We start from the raw sequence: 17,719 nt of genomic DNA, 5'->3' as shown, positions 1-17,719 counted from the left end.
TAATGATCATTTCATAGACTTTTGAAAAAACTTTTTAAAATGCATTAAATTCTAAATGTAATCAATTATTTGATAGTGACAAGTGAAGTGAAGTGAAGTGAAGTGAAGTGAAGTGAAGAAGTGACAATTTAATTGATTAATTATACTTAATCAATTATCTAATCAAGTGGCTCTCCTCACTCTCCACATGAGACTGTTAATCTGTTACCAATTTAGCTGCAGCTTAATGTTTAAGACAGTTTAAAAACCTATGTTTCTGTAAACAACCAAGGCAATGTAGGCTACTATTGTCACACGACATACAAAAGTAAAATAAAATGTGAGTGTAATATCAAAATACACTACAGGTGATTGCCAAAAGGGAGCATAATTAATAAGAGTGAAAAGGCCTCTAGCCTGTTTTAATGGGTCTATGTTAATGATCCTCCAATGGCAGCAGCAGTTGTATATGCAGGTACTAATGAACTCTTAATAGTGTTAAATCTAACAGTCTCTGAATGATTCCACTAACTGTTTTATGGCTGTGTGGGCAGAACCCTAATTGGGGACTTGTGGCAAAGAGCTGCAGTTCACAGCTCTCCACAGGTTTAACAACCTGCACAAGCCAACTGAAGCTACACATCAATGTGCCAAATATAAGTATCAAAATTACAATTATAGTTAGTTATTCTATTGCCAACAGTTTTGTCCATCAAAAATACAGCAAGGCATCTGGTAATACATGTAGAATGCTAAAGGAAGACATTGGTGATACAGAACTTTACAATTTCAAGTAACATACTGTATATTTACATGCAAAATTTTTAATTAATTGTGCATCAAATAGCAGAAAGAGGAAACTAAGGGGCATTTTTGATTGCGATAAAAGGCTTTTTACTTCATTGCACGTCTTCTACGTCTGATAAATTGAAAAAATACGAGTGGTGAAAGTTTATGGATCAACAGGATTACTCTGAGGAGAGTGTTTGCTCATTGTGTCCAAAATAAAAAGGTCAAATTTTATGTGCAGAACAAGACCTAGACTTGTTTTTGTGTATCAAGAAATTGGAAAATCTAATTAAATTTAAAGTTCTGAATGCGCAAATTAATTTAATTTGAGTATAATTCAGTAACTCAGGGGAGGGTGGGGTGGGGGGTGGTGGGGGAGACAAAGGATGTATTTGTGATAGAAGATTAACTGTAGAGAAGGAAGTCTTCCTCTGTCTGGGGGCAATGGTCCCCCCGCTGAGAAATGGCCGAGGTGTGACGGAGGGGATTCCAGAGCACGCAACAAAAGGCAGGCACTTTGATTTGAAAAGCAGCGGTAGTCAGCAACACACACACACACACACACACACACACACACACACACACACACACACACACACACACACACACACACACACACACACACACACACACACGCACAAACCACAGTTCCTGATCCTCAGCAGCCCTGCCCTCAGGTCTCAGCCAGTTGAAAGACGGGGGAAACTCCAGATGCTTCACAGCAGTTGTGGGCTGTGACTTGGAAGAAGACAGGAGCAGTGGAAGACTGGCAGGCGGAGGACACTGATGGAGGGTTGGAGTTATGTATGGAGTGGAACAATTTAACAGCAGTGGCGGAGGCCTAAATTAATAGTAAAGCAATGGAGGGTTTTTTTGGCCTGAAGGAGTGTTTCACACAGAGCGGGAGGGCAGTGGCAGCGGCAGCAAAGGTGGACGGGTGGGGTGAAAGGAGTTTCCACAGACTCTCTATGATGGATGGACTAGTGAGGAAGAGAGGTGGGGGGCGTGGGGGAGAGGTGGGGGCTTCAAAAGAAAAATGACCCAGCCTGCTGCTGTGATGTAGTGGGAGGGAATGCAGGGCAGAGGAACATGTGGGGATCTCATAACGAAAAAAAAAGGTTTTGCAATCCCTCCAAGTGAGGCTGCCCAGAACACAGATACTCAGTGAAGATACAACACTGAACATGAAATAAATTGACTGTTTTCAGGCTTTTGTGAAATATGCTTTGGCTCAGATTTTTATTTCTTTTTTATTTTCAACACACCATTGTGAGGCAAATTGTGCAGCACTTTAATAATCAGTTTTGCCATATACCAGATAACTACGTGTGGGTCCATGGGGATGTCACTGGATACAATGCTGAGCTATTACACCTTTCAAGATGCCTCTGTGGCTTTAGTGGTAGGTATAAACCTTTTGACTGGGGTTAACTTCGGGGCTTTTAAAACATGATCCAGCCACACCCCCACCCCCCACCCCTCACTGCAGACAGACAGAAATGAAAACCTCTCCTTGTCACACACACCTACTTGCTCTCTGCTTCAGGGGCCTGCTAAAGCCATTATGACTCTAAAAGAGATAGTATCGGCTCAAGGCAGACAGACAAATAGTTAGTTAGACAGTTAGATATACAGACAGCAACCTGCAAACTAAGAAGCCTCTGTGCTCGGGACAGGCCGGCTAAATGTCTGGCTACTCTTCAGAGGCTCTCAGGTGTGACCGGCTGGTCTCCTGTGTACCGCAGCCAAGGCGGCAGACAGGCACAGAGGTGTTTCTGTGAGCCTGGAGTCGAGTGAATATCTGCTCTATCTCTCCCGTCACAGGCTGCATACGCTCCTGTGAGCAACTCAAACACAAGCCAGATCTTCTTTCCTGCAGAACTATGCAGGCTTTCACTGAGTTAATGCATATTTTTAGTCTGAGCCAAGGTCAAACATTTTGCCAAAGACCTGCCTCACACGTAATTTTTCCCAGCAGCTGCGGTTTCTAACATTTGATGACTAACTTTGCATTTTAATCAAAGACTTTAGCCAGACCACAAATGCATTGCATGAGGGTTTTAAGAGAGAATGATGGAGGCTTTGGTTCTTAGCTCAGTCATAGACATCTTTCTCGCTGCACTAACACATTGGTAGAGCCTGAACCCCACTGAAGAGGCCCTAATGTCCCCCTCCCTGAACATGCACACAGACACACACACACACTCACACACTCACACACTCACACACGCACACACAAGTCTTCCCTAAAATTGCTGATGGCTTGTTTTCATGGACATATATTATTTCCAGATGGAGGTCATGAATAAAACCCGACGGAAACAAGTCGGGTGAAACTGGAAACTTAAAAAAACAGAAATGGTGGGGTATGGAGCTGAGTAAAAAAAACAATCTTCCTCCTCCCCCGCTTGTTCCCTGAACCTTTCACAAAAGACCAACTTGTCAATTACACGGTTAAAAACAGAGGAGCACTGTACCACACATGAACATGAGGACAGTAATACCACATGATGGTTTTAAATGTTTCACCACGATGCAAACATGAAAACATACCTAAACAAAATATGACTCATAACTAACAAAACAAACAAGGAGAAAAAAGGGGGGCTCAGAGTCTTTTCAGCTTCCCAGCTAAATAAACAAAGTCAGGAAAGAAAGGGAATACTTTCAGACTCAACTGAGAATACAAAAACTGCACTGTGAAGACCTCCTCTGGAACAACCGCAGAACACGGTGCTGATTCACCAATCCCAGACTCTCCACCCATCCTGAATATGAAGAAAGATGCATTGTTGTGCTGTGAATATACACTGCATTCAACTGAATAACCTAATGAATCTATCTCTGCTCACATTAGTGATGTGTTTCAAAACATTTGAGCATGTGCAAGCTCTGCATGAAGCCAGAACATCCATTAGCTCTGTCAAAAAGATTGCCAAGACAAACCAGACGCCAGACATTTTCTTCTCCGAGCTGACGTGGAGGAGGATGAACCAGAGCTGTAAGTTTCAATAAATCAAAGCTTATCAGTTGAAGAAATTGAAAGGATGTGCTCTGTATTATCATGATATCGCTCCCATGTCTGTACGGTAATGAAACTACACCCAGCAGCCAGTTAGCTTAGCTTAGAACAAAGACAAAAACCTAGCTCAAAAAGGTAAAAAAAACAAATATAAACCACAAACCAGCATCTCTTAACCTCACTAACTAGTATGGTATATGTTTGTTTAATCTGTACAAAAATGTAAAAAGTGTCATGTAAAATTGACAGTTCACCATTTTACATGAAGTTATGTGCCACAATATTTCTTGGCAGGTACAGTATAAATTCCCCCTTAAACAGCATTACCTTGTGATAGAGTCAGGCTAGCATTTTGTTCCCCTTATTACCAGTCTGTGTGGTAGGTTAAAATAAGCTAGCTGTTGGCTATAGTTGTATATTCAGCAAGAAAATGACTCCCAAAAAAATCCCAAAACTGTGCTTTCAGTGTAAATAACCAAGTGTTTCCAGTCTTGCTAAACTAAGCTAATCGGCTGTTAACGGTAGCCTCATGGTATCAATCTTCTCATCTAAATGTTGGTAAGAAAGCAAATACATTTCCCAAACTATTCCTTTGCTTTTTTGTTGCTCACATTTTTGTGGCCATCTGCAGTTCTTTTAGTCAGGTTTTAAGTCTATTTACTGTAACACAGATAAAACACACACTTATGTGGGGGATTATATCCCCTCCCCATGCAACCAGTTCTTCTACTCAGTCCTGCTGTGTTGGTCCAGTGAGTTGGTTTGCTCTTATCTAATCTGACTCAGACTCCTTATCTCCATAATCAGACTCTAATCAGCCAGCTTTGTCCAGACAAAAAGGGGCCAACATGAGGCAAAGAGGATCCTGAGGCCTCCCCGGTGTCTCAGCCGTAAAAGTGTAATTTGTAGACAGGACATGTCCTTTCAAGTCAGTGGTAGTGGTATGGCTGAATGGTAAAGGAATCACCACAAAACAATCTGGAATCTGCAGTATCTATGTCTTGTTTTTCTTTCTGATTACTGGTTGTGTTTCTCCAGCTAGATGTTGGATAATTTCAACATCAATAGATGTTATGTTATTAGAATTATTGAGAATTTAAACATTTTAAGATTTTTATTGACCAAAATTGAGCATCAAGATGAAAGTTTTAAAAAATGTTTTCTCTTTGCAACTGCAACAGGAAATATGTGAAGAGTGGGGGATGATATGTTACAGAAACCTCTGGCTTGTTTCAGGACATCGCAGGTATGTGGTCTGCTCTTTCTCTCCTGTCAGAAACCCTGTGGCTGATGAATCTTGATGCTACAAATCCTTCAGTCTGCCACCCTGCAGTCCTGCCATTATCAGAACCTCACCAGGTTCCTCCTGGCAGGCACAGATGGCAAGTCCATTCGTGTGCAAACCGCAGATTCAGCTCTGATTGTCCTGCTGACTGTCTTTGTCTTACAGTATCACCGCCTCTCTCACCATGAGAAAGGGCTGGTAAGTAAGCTAATTTACATGTATTAATTAAGGCTCATAATGAGCCCAGCATGACAAGGCATTTGAATGCATTCCTCTGGTATTGTGCAAACTCTGCGGAGCTCTGTAGGTTTGCAGTCTCACCCATTCAGATGGGCTACAGATTGTAGATGTGGGGGCACACGATCAGATAAAGGACTTAAACACACACAAAACCAGGTCAGTATACACATGCAAGTTTCACCTCCCCCACTGGCGCCCACACACACACACACACACACACACACACACACACACACACACACACACACACACACACAAGGTGCTAAAGAGAAATAAACAGCTATTAGTTATAGTTACACTTAAATAAAATAAAAATGCAAATAACTACCACAGCAAAAAGTAGAAACAATACATTTATATAATTACAAATTGTAAAACTGTACAGGTACAATTAGTGAAGTATAAAAAAAACACTGAAGTGAATAATTTTTCATTGAAAATAAAAGTTTCACCCACAAGGTGCACGTACGCTATAATGCACAATCATGTAAGAACAATTACATTTCATTTGATCATATAAATATTTAAGAACTAAGCAGGATAAACTACGTTTACGTAAGTGTGTAAAAACAGACTGCTCTGGAATGGTTTTAATCATCTTTGCTCATTGTTGATGTGTAAATGCTTACATGGTTGTTGCCATCTCATACCACAGCGCAGCTAAGCCAGGGAACCGTGAAAAAACAGCCGCAACCTCAGCGCATTAACATCAAAGTGTATTTCTATAAGAGCTTGTTTTCTTTTCTCGTCCTCGGGCTTCAAACGCTGAGCTGCAGTGGCTGTTCTCATTACCTCTTTGGCTTAAAAATCCTACAACGGGGACGCGGCCTCACAACGAAAGCCAACACACACACATGGCAAATAAAGACAAGGTAGAAAAAAAACATGTCAAGGGCACAAGGCTCTCCCTCCTTAATTGTACCTGAAGGGAAATCCCTTTAAATAGTAGTTGGCAGAGGCAGTGAGCTGGCAGGCAGATCAAACAGTCACTGAGCAGAAGCCCTATAAATACATCACATTCACTTGCCTCACTTCAAACGCCTCCTCCTCAGCCCCTGCGCTCCTCCTGTGAACCCACAGAGCTGAGCTACGTTCAACATGTTCACGAGGAGGACTCAGTTTCTGATCTTAAGCGCAACATTTTGCTTTGCTTCACATCACCGGCTGTGCGTTCTCTCTCATCCCACTCCACAGTAACTCCAACTCGATATAAACAGGACTGCTCTGTTTGTTCCTCACGTCACACTGTAGACGTTTCAGGAGCTTTGGTTTTCTTCACATACACCTCTGATGTCCCATCAGGCACCAGATGACTGAAGCTGCTTCTGAAAGAGGCCAGGAGGCGACCTGCAAAGCACGGAAAAAGAAAGAGAGAGAGAGAGAGAGAGAGAGAGAGAGGAAAAGAGGCATGTTTAACACGTTGGCAACTTAGATAAAGTAACATGTTCTGGCTTGATATCCTTAATATCTGTGTACATTTCAAAATTTAAAAGCTTCATCAAGAGATTGACGAACTAGTGGCCGGGCCCAGTATGTTCACCCAGCAGTCTCAGTCATGTGACAAACATGATTTAATTGCTAATTATACATACTTATTATAGAACATTCTCAGTATTGTAGTAAAGACTTAGCCGTTTGATGAGAAAAAACTGACAAACTTTTGGATGAGATGACAGAGCATAAGAAAGAAAATCCATTAATCTGTAGCTTTACGAACCCGTCCACGTCTTCTGTCCGGTCAGAGTGAAGCTGTTGCACTGAGAATGGGAGTTACAGATGTACGCAGCCTCTCTGGCGCTGTGAACCGACAGCACGCAGCCCTGCTGGCTGTAGGACGGCCAGCAGCTGTACTCCACGTTCCCAGAGGTCCCCATACCTCGCATCACGGTGTAATCTAACCACAGAAGACAAGATGCCACTTCAGTACACGAGGCTAGTGAAAGATTTTGAAGTGCTCTCTGAGGATAAGATGAAAGTTTAATGATCCCTGCGCAGCAAGAAGAGAATACAGATACGGACATGAAGAACAACAACAAAGAAAACATGCTGAAGGTATTTGTCATGCAACCAGAGAGCTCCTACTGACTCAGAGGGATTACTATGGTTATGATTGACAGATTTAAAGTAAAAAGATACACCACTAGGATAATAAATCACAAGACACAGTCTTCATTGAGAACGTGAGTGTGTGTCCTGACAAAATGTATATATATATATATATATATATATATATATATATGTATATATATATATATATGTATAATGCTTTTAAGAAAATATTTAGTTACACAAAAAAAAATTTCCTACAAAATATTTTCCAACATTTTATGCATGTAAATATTGACAAGGTAACACAAAATGTATGATGACCATGAACATTTAGATTTACCTTTAATTTTTGTTGCCAGTTTTAGTCTTTGCCAGTTTTTCTTTCACAAGAACCAAAGAAAAGCAGCAAACCCTCAACTGAGAGGCTTGAACCACAAAACCTTTGGCACTGTGCTTGAAAAAAGCCAAAATATAAAATAGTTGCTGCCAATCTAGTAAGCAACTAATTGTTTCAGCAATGCCAAACACACTTTTTCTTTGTTAATAAACCAGAACCTTGAACATCTATTCTGGTCTTTGTAAAAAGAGAAAACTGTTGCTCTGCCTTAAAAAAAAAAAAAAAAAATCACTTCACCTTCCTCCTGCCCAACATTTGTGTTACATTCATCATTATAATTCTTTCAGTCAGACTTCTTGTGGATCTGGCCTTAAATCATCTGCTACACATTAGCAGGAGCAGAAAGAAGCATGCACACACACATGCCTACATGCAGACACACAAGCATGCACCTACGCACACACGCACACACACACACACATACATAAGCACACACACACACACACACACACACACACACACATGTACACACACACACCAGAAATGGACAAAAGCCTGGTCTGTGAGTCCGTATGGAGGAGGCACACTGTTACAAACTGTTAACCTTCCTAAATGGCAGGAGCTGGTGTGTGTGTGTAGGGGTATTGTTAAGAGGAAAAAGACACGAGGATCTGCCTTCTGGGTCTGAGAAGAGGGAACAAGGAGAAGGAGTATTTTCGAGGATCCTTCTCAGGGGAGAAAAAAAATGAGGCCTGCCGGGGAGCTGAAGGGTGGCAGGCCTCAAATGTTGAGGACAAAGAGACATATGAATATATGCTCTGTGTTCAAGTTGAACAGTGGGAAACAGTGTTGCTTTCATGTTGATATATTAAACTTATTTATATTTACTACAGTGCTCAGGGCCTAAATAAATTCACTCCTTGCTTTTTAGAACACAACTAAATTTATACTTGCAGAAACAGCCGTTTTAAGAAACTATCTTAACCAGATTCTGGCTTCCTTCATCAAATCACAAATGATGTCAGCTGTGGAAAAGTTACATCCACATAACCAATGAATCTCCATCTGTCAGCAATTTCAAATTAAGACTTGGGATGTGATCAGCATCTTTTTTTCTACACACATGCACATTCACGTTATTACACTGTGTTCCTCTTTGAGCTCTGTTGCCATTTGGCTTCTTTTATCAGGCTTTATGTTTGTGTCCTTGGCTGCAATTCTAATTTTTTTCTCTTGTGAGGAGACATGTTAATGAGCCCATGTGTTTTTTAATATACAATTGCAGGATCTTTTGATTTTTTTTCCTTCTCTGGTTGTTTAATAGTTTCACATTCAGAGAAATATGCTCCTTTACTTTTTTGCTGCGTGTTAGACAAGAATATCAAACCACCCTATTAGCTGTCTAGTAAATATACGGCTAAAATTACCACACGGCTAGCTTAGCTAAACACAAAGACTAGAGACATGAGTAAACAGCTAGTCTGGCTCTGTCCGAAGGTAACAAAAATCCACCTACCAACACCTTTAAAGTTCACTAATGAACATATCACCTCTGGTTTGTTTAAACTGAACAAAAGCATAAGTGTAAAAATGAAAGTTTTATAGGGTGTTAACATACCTGACTATTTCTTGGTGTGGAGCAATCTAGTCTATAATGTGATTTAGCTAACCAGCTGCTACTTTTAGCCGTATATTTACCAAACACTTTATGAGAGTGGTTATCTTATCTAACTCTTGGCAAGAATGTGAATAAGTATAAATATGTCAAACTAAAAACAAACAAAACAAAATGAGACGAGGTTAAATTAAGCTGAACTAAAAATGTTAGCTTACTGTAAAAACTCAAAATGGGGTAATAGCAGAACAGGCCATCTAAATATGACAAAATCTACCCCACTTATTAACGTGATGTATCTTGTTTGTTTAATCTGTATAAAATCTGAAGTGTACAAATGAGAATTTGTGGTTATGCTTGGCTAGTAGCAGTAACCTCCTAAAGTCTTGTCATCAACCAGTAGAACCTTTTAAACAAACAAGATATAACATATACATCATATTTTTACCCTCTGGACAGAGTCAAGCTAGCCGTTTCCCCGTTTCCATTCGGCGTGATAAATTAAACTAACTGGCTGCTAGCTACTTACCAGACAAACACTGTGTGAAAGTATCAATCTAAAAAGTGAATAAGTGTATTTTTCCCAATATGTCAAACTATAAACTAAGCTTAACTAAATTAAACTAAACTAGGTTTATCTAAACTAAACAAAAACGTGACCAGGTTTGTCCTCGACCCAAACCCTACCTTTGTTTTAGCAATAGAATTTAAACAAATTATTTTAGGTCTTATCACGCACACTCAGCAGCAGCAGCAGGGTTGGCTCATGGCACCTCCTTGTTAAGCTAAAACACTCCCTCCCGGTGTCAGCTTCAGCGCCCAGGCCTCTTTACCCTGAATCTGTGATTAAATTCACAAAGCGCTGCTATATAAACAGTCCAGCATCTGGGGGACGGAAAAATCTCACCACAGGAACGCAGGCCAGTCATTCTGTTATTAATATTTCATAGAGCTGAGAGGAACGGCGGGAGGGGCGAGGGGGCTGCAGTGGAGGGAGTGGAGGCGAGTTGGAGAGAAGAAAAGTGAAGGACTTTTGGTGCTTATACTGAAAGTATACAAAAGTGGCATGGAAAGTTTGCAAAGAATTACTTTATATGACCATTTGGAAAGGAAAAAAAAAACAGTAACCAGAGTTTTTTTTTTTAGATAGGGAATTCAAAAGCAGGACAAAACATTTTATATATAACTATCCTTAAAAGGCAAAAGACCTAAATAAAACATTTCTTATGTAAAGAATAACTTGATGTAATCCCAGCACTGTTTTGTTAAATGAACGCCGACTGTGCTTTCTGAGCCAGAGACATGCAGGATTAATCCCACTTTGTTGGTCTTGTCCTGTCATTCCAGCTGCCTAATAAACCTGTCAAAACAGCCTGAATGGGAGAAACACCGCCCCACCCCCCCTTCATTTTTTTAAAGATACAAAATGAAGGTGGTTTTGGCTGTCTGAGTTTTCTCTAAGAGTGAATCAAAAAGGAGGCCAAGCATTCTCTCCAAGAAAAAAAGGTCTACATGAGGGCCCACTGTACTTAATAAAAAAGCAGCCTTCATTCCAGTCTCCAGCCTTCTTACCTCTGATTATTGATGGAGGCAGGTTGTCCAGGTGCAGGCCAGACTTGTAGAGGAGGAGGATGTGTTCAAAGGCCTCCAGCGTCTGATTGATGTCAGCTTTCAGCTCGCCTGGACACACACAATGCATTAAGTCTGGTAAAAGATCTAACTGGCTACAGGCATAAAATCATCCAATATAGATGATTTGTGTTTTTCCCCACTATGCTCTCCCCTCTAATCCTAGTTGTGTGATCTCAACAGAACTTGTATACACTACTGTGTTACATGTCGTGAAGCATTTTGTCGAGCTCATTAAAAGAAGCACTTAAACCGAGACATGTCATTACACGACTCCAATAATGGAATGATTTGCTTTCTGATCTCCAATAGTTAGTGTCCCGTCATGTCAAGACGTCTCTTGTCCTCACCTGTGGAGTTCATGATGTGGTCTACCAGGTGTGTGAGGCCGGGCGGGGCTTGGTGAGGCAGCAGGTAGGTGAAAAAATACCTGGGGCCAGGCAGAGACAACTCATTCAGATAGACAGAAAGACAGACAAGTCCCATCACATAGTTCCCACAGAACATGACTTGTCTCACATTGGTGTTAAAACAAATAGTCCATAAAGCTGTCAAAAATCTGAAGGCCTTTTAAAAAGGGGAAATGCACCTTTTTTTCCCACTGGCGCTACCAATATTTATCACATCTCCTCCATTAAGCCACAGATTTTTCAGCTATATTTCTTTACTATCAACAACATTTTAGGTGTCAGCTGAGCCTGTATTTAAGCAATCATTCATGTAGCTGCTGCTCCCTCCATCCATCACATGTCTATCATGTAGTAAAACTGTCACTTTTCTTACCTATAGGCGTTGTAAATGTTCCTCTTCTCATTCAAGCCCTCGCACACTCCCCGATATGAGCAGGGCAGAGTGAAATTTCTGTGCGGAAACTGTAGGGTGCAGTCTGCATCAGTCTGACAGGGGGTCTCCTCGGCGCTGGCGTCATCCAGGTCCGTGAGCTTCAGCTCGCCGGACACGGTGACAAACTGCCGGGGCTGGAAGTCCAGCAGAGCTACAGAGCCCAGAGGAGACTGGGAGAGGAAGTGGAGGAGCCTGACCAGGTCCAGACACACCTGGGAGGAGATCAGACATGCCAAAACCAGATCAGTTGGATTGATGACAGTTTGTTTAAGTGCACAGAAATGCAGTCGAGGAATAACATACTGTTCTGTGACTCCAAAAACATTGTAACTAGGGCTGAGACAATCAATCAGTCAACAGAAAATGTATCTGCAACAATTCAGATAACCAATGAGTTGTAATTTAGTAAGCGAAAGAGCAAAACATTCACTGTTTACAGCTCTATAGTGTGAGAATTTTCCTTTTTCTTTTTTTTGATCATCCTTGACAATTCCCTTCTGAATTAATCACTTGGGCCATAAAATACATAATAAATATAACTCCCATCATGATTTCCTGAAGCCCTAGTAGACATATTTAAACAGCTTATTTTGTCCAACCAACCCAAAATATTCAGTTTACAAAGATACAAGACAAAGAAAACCAGCAAAAATTGAGCTGAAATCAGTGTTTTGTTTTGTTTTTTGCAATTTTGCTGAGAAAGTGAAAAGTGTTATCCCATTATCAAAATAGTTTCTAATTTATTTTTTGTCAATCTTAATGAAACCTTCTTAATGAAAATAATGGTTAGTTACAGCTGTAGCTCCAAAGTTGGGTTTGGTTTTCCTGGTTACTACAGGGTGATCTGATTTAAATAAAAAGCTTTTAAAAATGTTGGACAAAGAAAAACATTTCCTCGTGCTCAAGCTAAAAACTGAAGGTGACACGCTGGACAATATAATTAAGTTTCATGATCTAGCTAAAAATGGTAAAATATAATCTTGCAAAAAACACAGTGTTATTTACTTTTAAGACATTTCACCAACCACATTTGCAAGCCATTTCCTGAGACTGTTTTTATAGTACTCTTTAAATCCCATAATAAAAACAGAAAGAGAAAATAAGTAGGCCACTAAAGGCAAAATAAAGGCATTAGCCACGCACTGACAGAGCGTGAAATGATTCTGTCACACTGCAAACATAGCTGCAGTGTTAGGTAATGCGAGTCTATTGGACGTCACTTGGTGGGATCGAAGCACTGTAAAAACAGGGCTGGGTGAAACCAAACACCCCTGGATTACTGTAGTCTGCGCAGATGCAACGTAGCTGAAAGGGGCTGAGCAGCTTTTTTTTGGGGGGGGGGGGGGGGGGTATTATGAACGGCTGTTTGAGTGATGTTGCAAAATGAGGCCCACAGTTGAGATGATACTTGCAGACTGTGATGCTAGTTTTGGTAATCCGAGTCCAAAACATGCAAACTCTGACATTTTTATTTCGTTCTTCCACTCAGTTCTTTCTTTCTCTTTCAAACACATCCATGCACATCCATGACTTCAGACACTGATTAACTTACACTGTTTAGCTGTCCAGCATGGCAAACACACACACACACACACACACACACACACACACACACACACACACACACACACACACACTTGAATTCAGCCTCTGTTGACTCCCACTGTGAGCATACCTGTGATGGGGGTTGAGCTGAAGCTGTGTGTGTGTGTGTGAGTGTGTGAGTGAGTGAGAGGAGATGACATTCCTAGCCTCCAGTGGATTAACTCCAGGACCCCTCTCCATTTCAACCAGGGCCTGATCAAATACACTGAGGGACAGATGTCAGACCTCCAGGAGTTTCAAATGTCCGCCTCCCCTCATCTTTCAGCCTTCGTCTTTCCTACCGAGAAGAAACGAGGTCTTGCACATTCATTACGTGCAATGCGTGTGAGAGTGTGTGCAGTATAAACGACAGCGGGTGTATTGAGAGCTAAAGAGCGGGAGCTAATGTGCTTACCCTGAATCTGTCCTCCCAGGGGCTCTGGAGCAGCTGGATCATCTGGAGAGGATTCCCCTGCTCCAGAATGACTGTGACTCTTCCTCTCTCTGCTCCTCTTCCTCCCTGGCCTCTTGCATCTCCTGCACAATGACCCTTGAGCTGTTGAGTGGAGAATAACTGTGGTTAGTCACAGTAAAATAGCGCAAGTGTTGGTGATTCAAAGAAAAAAATGGATAATGACCCTACTCTTTGTGGGTTTTTTTTCTTTTTCTTTTTTTGCATTTAACTCTACAGACATTGAATAAAGCAACAGGCTAAAGTGTCCAAAAGTTGTGAGTGAGGGGGTAAATTGAGAGGACATGATGTTCTGCCAGCCTTACTCCCTGCAGCTCAGACTTGTGACAATAAAATCACATTATAGCCTACAGGGGAATGTGCTCTGTACATTTGTGAGCTGGATCGAGCGGCCGGACACACCGCTGTCACACGACTGCTGGATGTGAGAAACAAACCCATCCGTTTAGTTTAAACTAGTTCTAAATTGGGCTGTAATGGTTTGAGTGAATAAGCGCTGGGGGGTTTCAGATGCAACCAGGGATAGCAGAGAGGACAGAGGCACATTGTCAGCTCTTGCCAAACTGGACCCAAAGGTCAGTAGAGGGTCAGTGAATTTAATTTAATTACATGGGAAGGTCCTGCAGAGCCAATGAGGCCTTTCTTTCAGTTCGCTGTGTGTGAGACAAAGGAAAATGTGAGCAGTGGTGCATGGATTATGGAGAATCTTGATAATCTTCCTTCAGTGTTTCCAGTGTTTGGAAGTGGGCAGCAGCTTCTGATGCCACACACCTTCCTTAAGTTTGAAATAAAATATATTGTCTTTAATGTTGTGTTAGTATTTGAACACTGACTTTACTTTTTAATGGATAAAAGGTTAGAAATGGATGCACACAAAGCGGAGAGAGGTGCAGACACTTTACCTTTATGACGTTTGGATGCTGCAGCCTCTGCAACAGGACTATTTCTTTCTTCAGCTTGTAGGAAACGAGCTCGCGGCAACCTTGTGGGTCTTTAAAATCCTCCAAACACTTGCTCATATCTATCCCCTGCTCGTTGACCAGTTTTAAAGCCACGGGCTGACCTCCGGCTAGATTCACTTTGACAACCAGCTTGGTGTATCCAGACCCGAGGACCTCCATCGCCTGCATGTCCACCAGAGACTCACAACCCATTTCATCCATATGCGCTTTCCTGGAGCCGTTCGTGATCTCATTCCACAGATTATAATCCAAAGGTGAGTATAGTTGGGGAGAAAGTCGAGTTCCCTCCGACAGTCCGTTTTCATCATCGTCATCATCATCATCACCATCGGGCAAAAGCAGCGGGATAATTTCTTTGCGCCTCTCGTTGAGTTGGTAAATCAACGCCCCGCGGAGCGACGCGAACTCCTGCTCATCCACCGCAAGAGTTGCGTTAGAAAAGTGCGATACTCCAAACTGCTGCACGCTGCTGATCAAGAGTGACACCAGAATAGAGAGAACCACGAAAGCCAGGAGGGCAGCCGCGCGTAAAGAGTTGCCCATCTCGGGCATTTCGCCGTCTCTCTCTCTCTCTCTCTCTCTCTCTCTCTCGTGGCACGGATACTGTTGCTGCAGGAAAGGACGCGCACAGCCGCGGGCTCCGGCCACCGCTCGCTCCGAGTGAAAGGACTCCTCCTGACTTTTCTGCAGGAGAAGTGATCAGCTCCTTGTTTCCACCTCCCCGGGAACTCCCTCTAGAGGTGTGTCCTGCGCCGCTCGTAACTTTACACCCGCTGAACAACTTTGCAGGAGAGCTCGACCTCATGTTGTCAACTCAGTCAGTCAGACAGTCCGCGTGTTGAAGCGCCTCCCGCAGCTGATTTGACAACAACAATCAGACGCTGAGGCTGTTGTGTTTGAAGAAAATCTTCTGCCGGACAAGAAACTACATGTTCTACTGAACACATGCACACTAAAAGGAAAAACAAACAAACAATGAAGTTAGAAATTAAATCTGTACTTAAAATTTGATTAAAAATGTAAACCTAAATTGATTTAATTGAATATATAAGACAATTATGTAGTTATAAAGAGTTAAAACGTGTGTTCATATAGAGCTGTATATTTTACAGTATGAGGGAGAAAGAGGGAAGAGGGTGACTGCGGTCACCTCCACAATGTGTCCAACAGGTGGCGGCAAAACACCCTTTTTGTTTCTATGATACAACATCCCATTGAGAGACAGATTTCTTAGTCACCAGGAGCTTTATCAATCCAATCAAAATAACACATCAGATCTATACAAGCCCACAAAAACACAAAGGTTTTCCTCTTTGTTTCCACACAGTCTTTTATGGCGGAGATCTTGTTGCATCTCCACTTATCCAACTGTATTTGTTGCACAGATCTGGAGGCAGCGTTGAAGCTGTAATGAAGCGTTTCCCAGAAATCTGCCACAGGAAATTACCATGGCTGTCACCTCAGCACCAGCCAAAAGCCAAACCCCAGTCTTCTCAGCCTCTCATTGTGTGTGTGTGTGTGTGTGTGTGTGTGTACACATATGTGTGCGTGTGCTTGTGTGTGTGGTATCCTGTAGACTATGTGCCTGTCAGGCTTCGGGTACGTGTGTGTTTGCAGTGTTTGCATGTTTTTTTTCTTGTGTGTGTGTGTGTGTGTGTGTGTGTGTGTGTGTTTGCCATGTTGGACAGCTAAACAGTGTAAGTTAATCAGTGTCTGAAGTCAACAAGACATTAGCCACGTCAGCTGCAACACAGGCTGTTCAGAAAACGACATGCCAGCCACCAGCACAGCAGGCCTTTGTTGAATACAAAAAGACTTGAGCTGGAAGATAGTAGAGAAAGTCCTTAACAAATCAGATCGCCCTGTAGCTTTGACTGATTCACTCTCTCATCTAAAGCTTTGAATCTGTCAGCTTAGATGTTTACTCCACCTATAAGGATGAATCAGTTTTGAATGTCATAACTCACTGAAGCCCTAATATATATATAAATGAGGCTACATCAGTGAGATAAAAATAAAGATATCCTCCACCACTGTCTCTGCTTCTTATTTCAAATAGGACTTTAATCTCTCCTACAAAACTTTCTCACACCCTCCTTTTCCTGATCTCTGCCTTTCCTCCAATAAATCACTTCCTTCTTTTCCAGCGTGGCCCTCAGAGACGAGGGCCCAGTGCCATGATTCATATTTATAACCAGAGCCAGACCAGCGGCCGCCTCATTAGCAGCGAGTCACACTGGTCTGCTGTGTCGGTTTCTCCTTTCTTTTGAGCTGCTCGGCCTTGGCTTTCTTTCATACTTCTCTTATTAATAAGTTGCCCAAAGTCACGTTCTTCCTTCTTTCTTCCTCTGTTCTCTTCTCGTCTTACTTTGTTGCTTCATTATGTAAAATCTAGAGCAATTTCTAAACCCACTAAAGCTCAGTTTACCCTGATTTTTTCTTCAGAAACAGTAGAACTATTTTTTCTTGGCCATTGCAAATCAGTACCATACTGACATAATAAAAAAAGAAGTAGTTTATAGTATCATAAAATTGATCTTCCTTTTGCACAATCCACATCTCAACCAGCTCAAAGCTTGAAAAGGATTTGTGTGAGTCTCTTTATCTGCAGAGGACGGTAACAAATTAAAGAGGATTTAGAGATACTGCTTAAGGATCTCCATGTTTTCCCTCTTTATAATTGTACTCCAACACATTTAATCAAGAAATGTATTTTATGGCTGTAGGATTGTTCACTCTGCATGTGAAACACAAGCTATAATCTCATAAATATGAGAAAGAATTAGTGAAGTATGCTGTACTACTTTTTGATAAGGCACCCCTCATAGAGAGCTTATAAATTGTAACAGATTATGTTATTAATGGTTAATGAAGAAACATAAGTAGCAAATACATGTAAGTATCAAACTTGGG

At 41.6% G+C, this 17,719-nt stretch overlaps 1 protein-coding gene across 1 annotated transcript; it reads right to left on the bottom strand.

Annotated features, from left to right (window-relative positions):
- Window positions 1-5,703: 5,703 nt before the first annotated feature.
- On the bottom strand, window positions 5,704-15,445 carry pkdcc (protein kinase domain containing, cytoplasmic). Its single transcript, XM_022750759.1, has 7 exons — window positions 14,747-15,445; window positions 13,788-13,928; window positions 11,729-12,000; window positions 11,296-11,375; window positions 10,889-10,996; window positions 7,033-7,209; window positions 5,704-6,662 (listed from the first exon to the last, which is right to left on the bottom strand). Exons 1-7 carry the CDS (start codon window positions 15,356-15,358, stop codon window positions 6,556-6,558), a joined length of 1,497 nt encoding a protein of 498 aa, XP_022606480.1. The 5' UTR covers window positions 15,359-15,445; the 3' UTR covers window positions 5,704-6,555.
- Between the last annotated feature and the right edge of the window lie 2,274 nt (window positions 15,446-17,719).

This window comes from Seriola dumerili, unplaced genomic scaffold, assembly GCF_002260705.1.
Source record: "Seriola dumerili isolate Sdu_G_001 unplaced genomic scaffold, Sdu_1.0 BDQW01000149.1, whole genome shotgun sequence".
Taxonomy (NCBI): Eukaryota; Metazoa; Chordata; class Actinopteri; order Carangiformes; family Carangidae; genus Seriola; species Seriola dumerili.
Note: the sequence above shows the minus strand (reverse complement) of the source record. Positions and strands in the feature narration are given on the sequence as shown.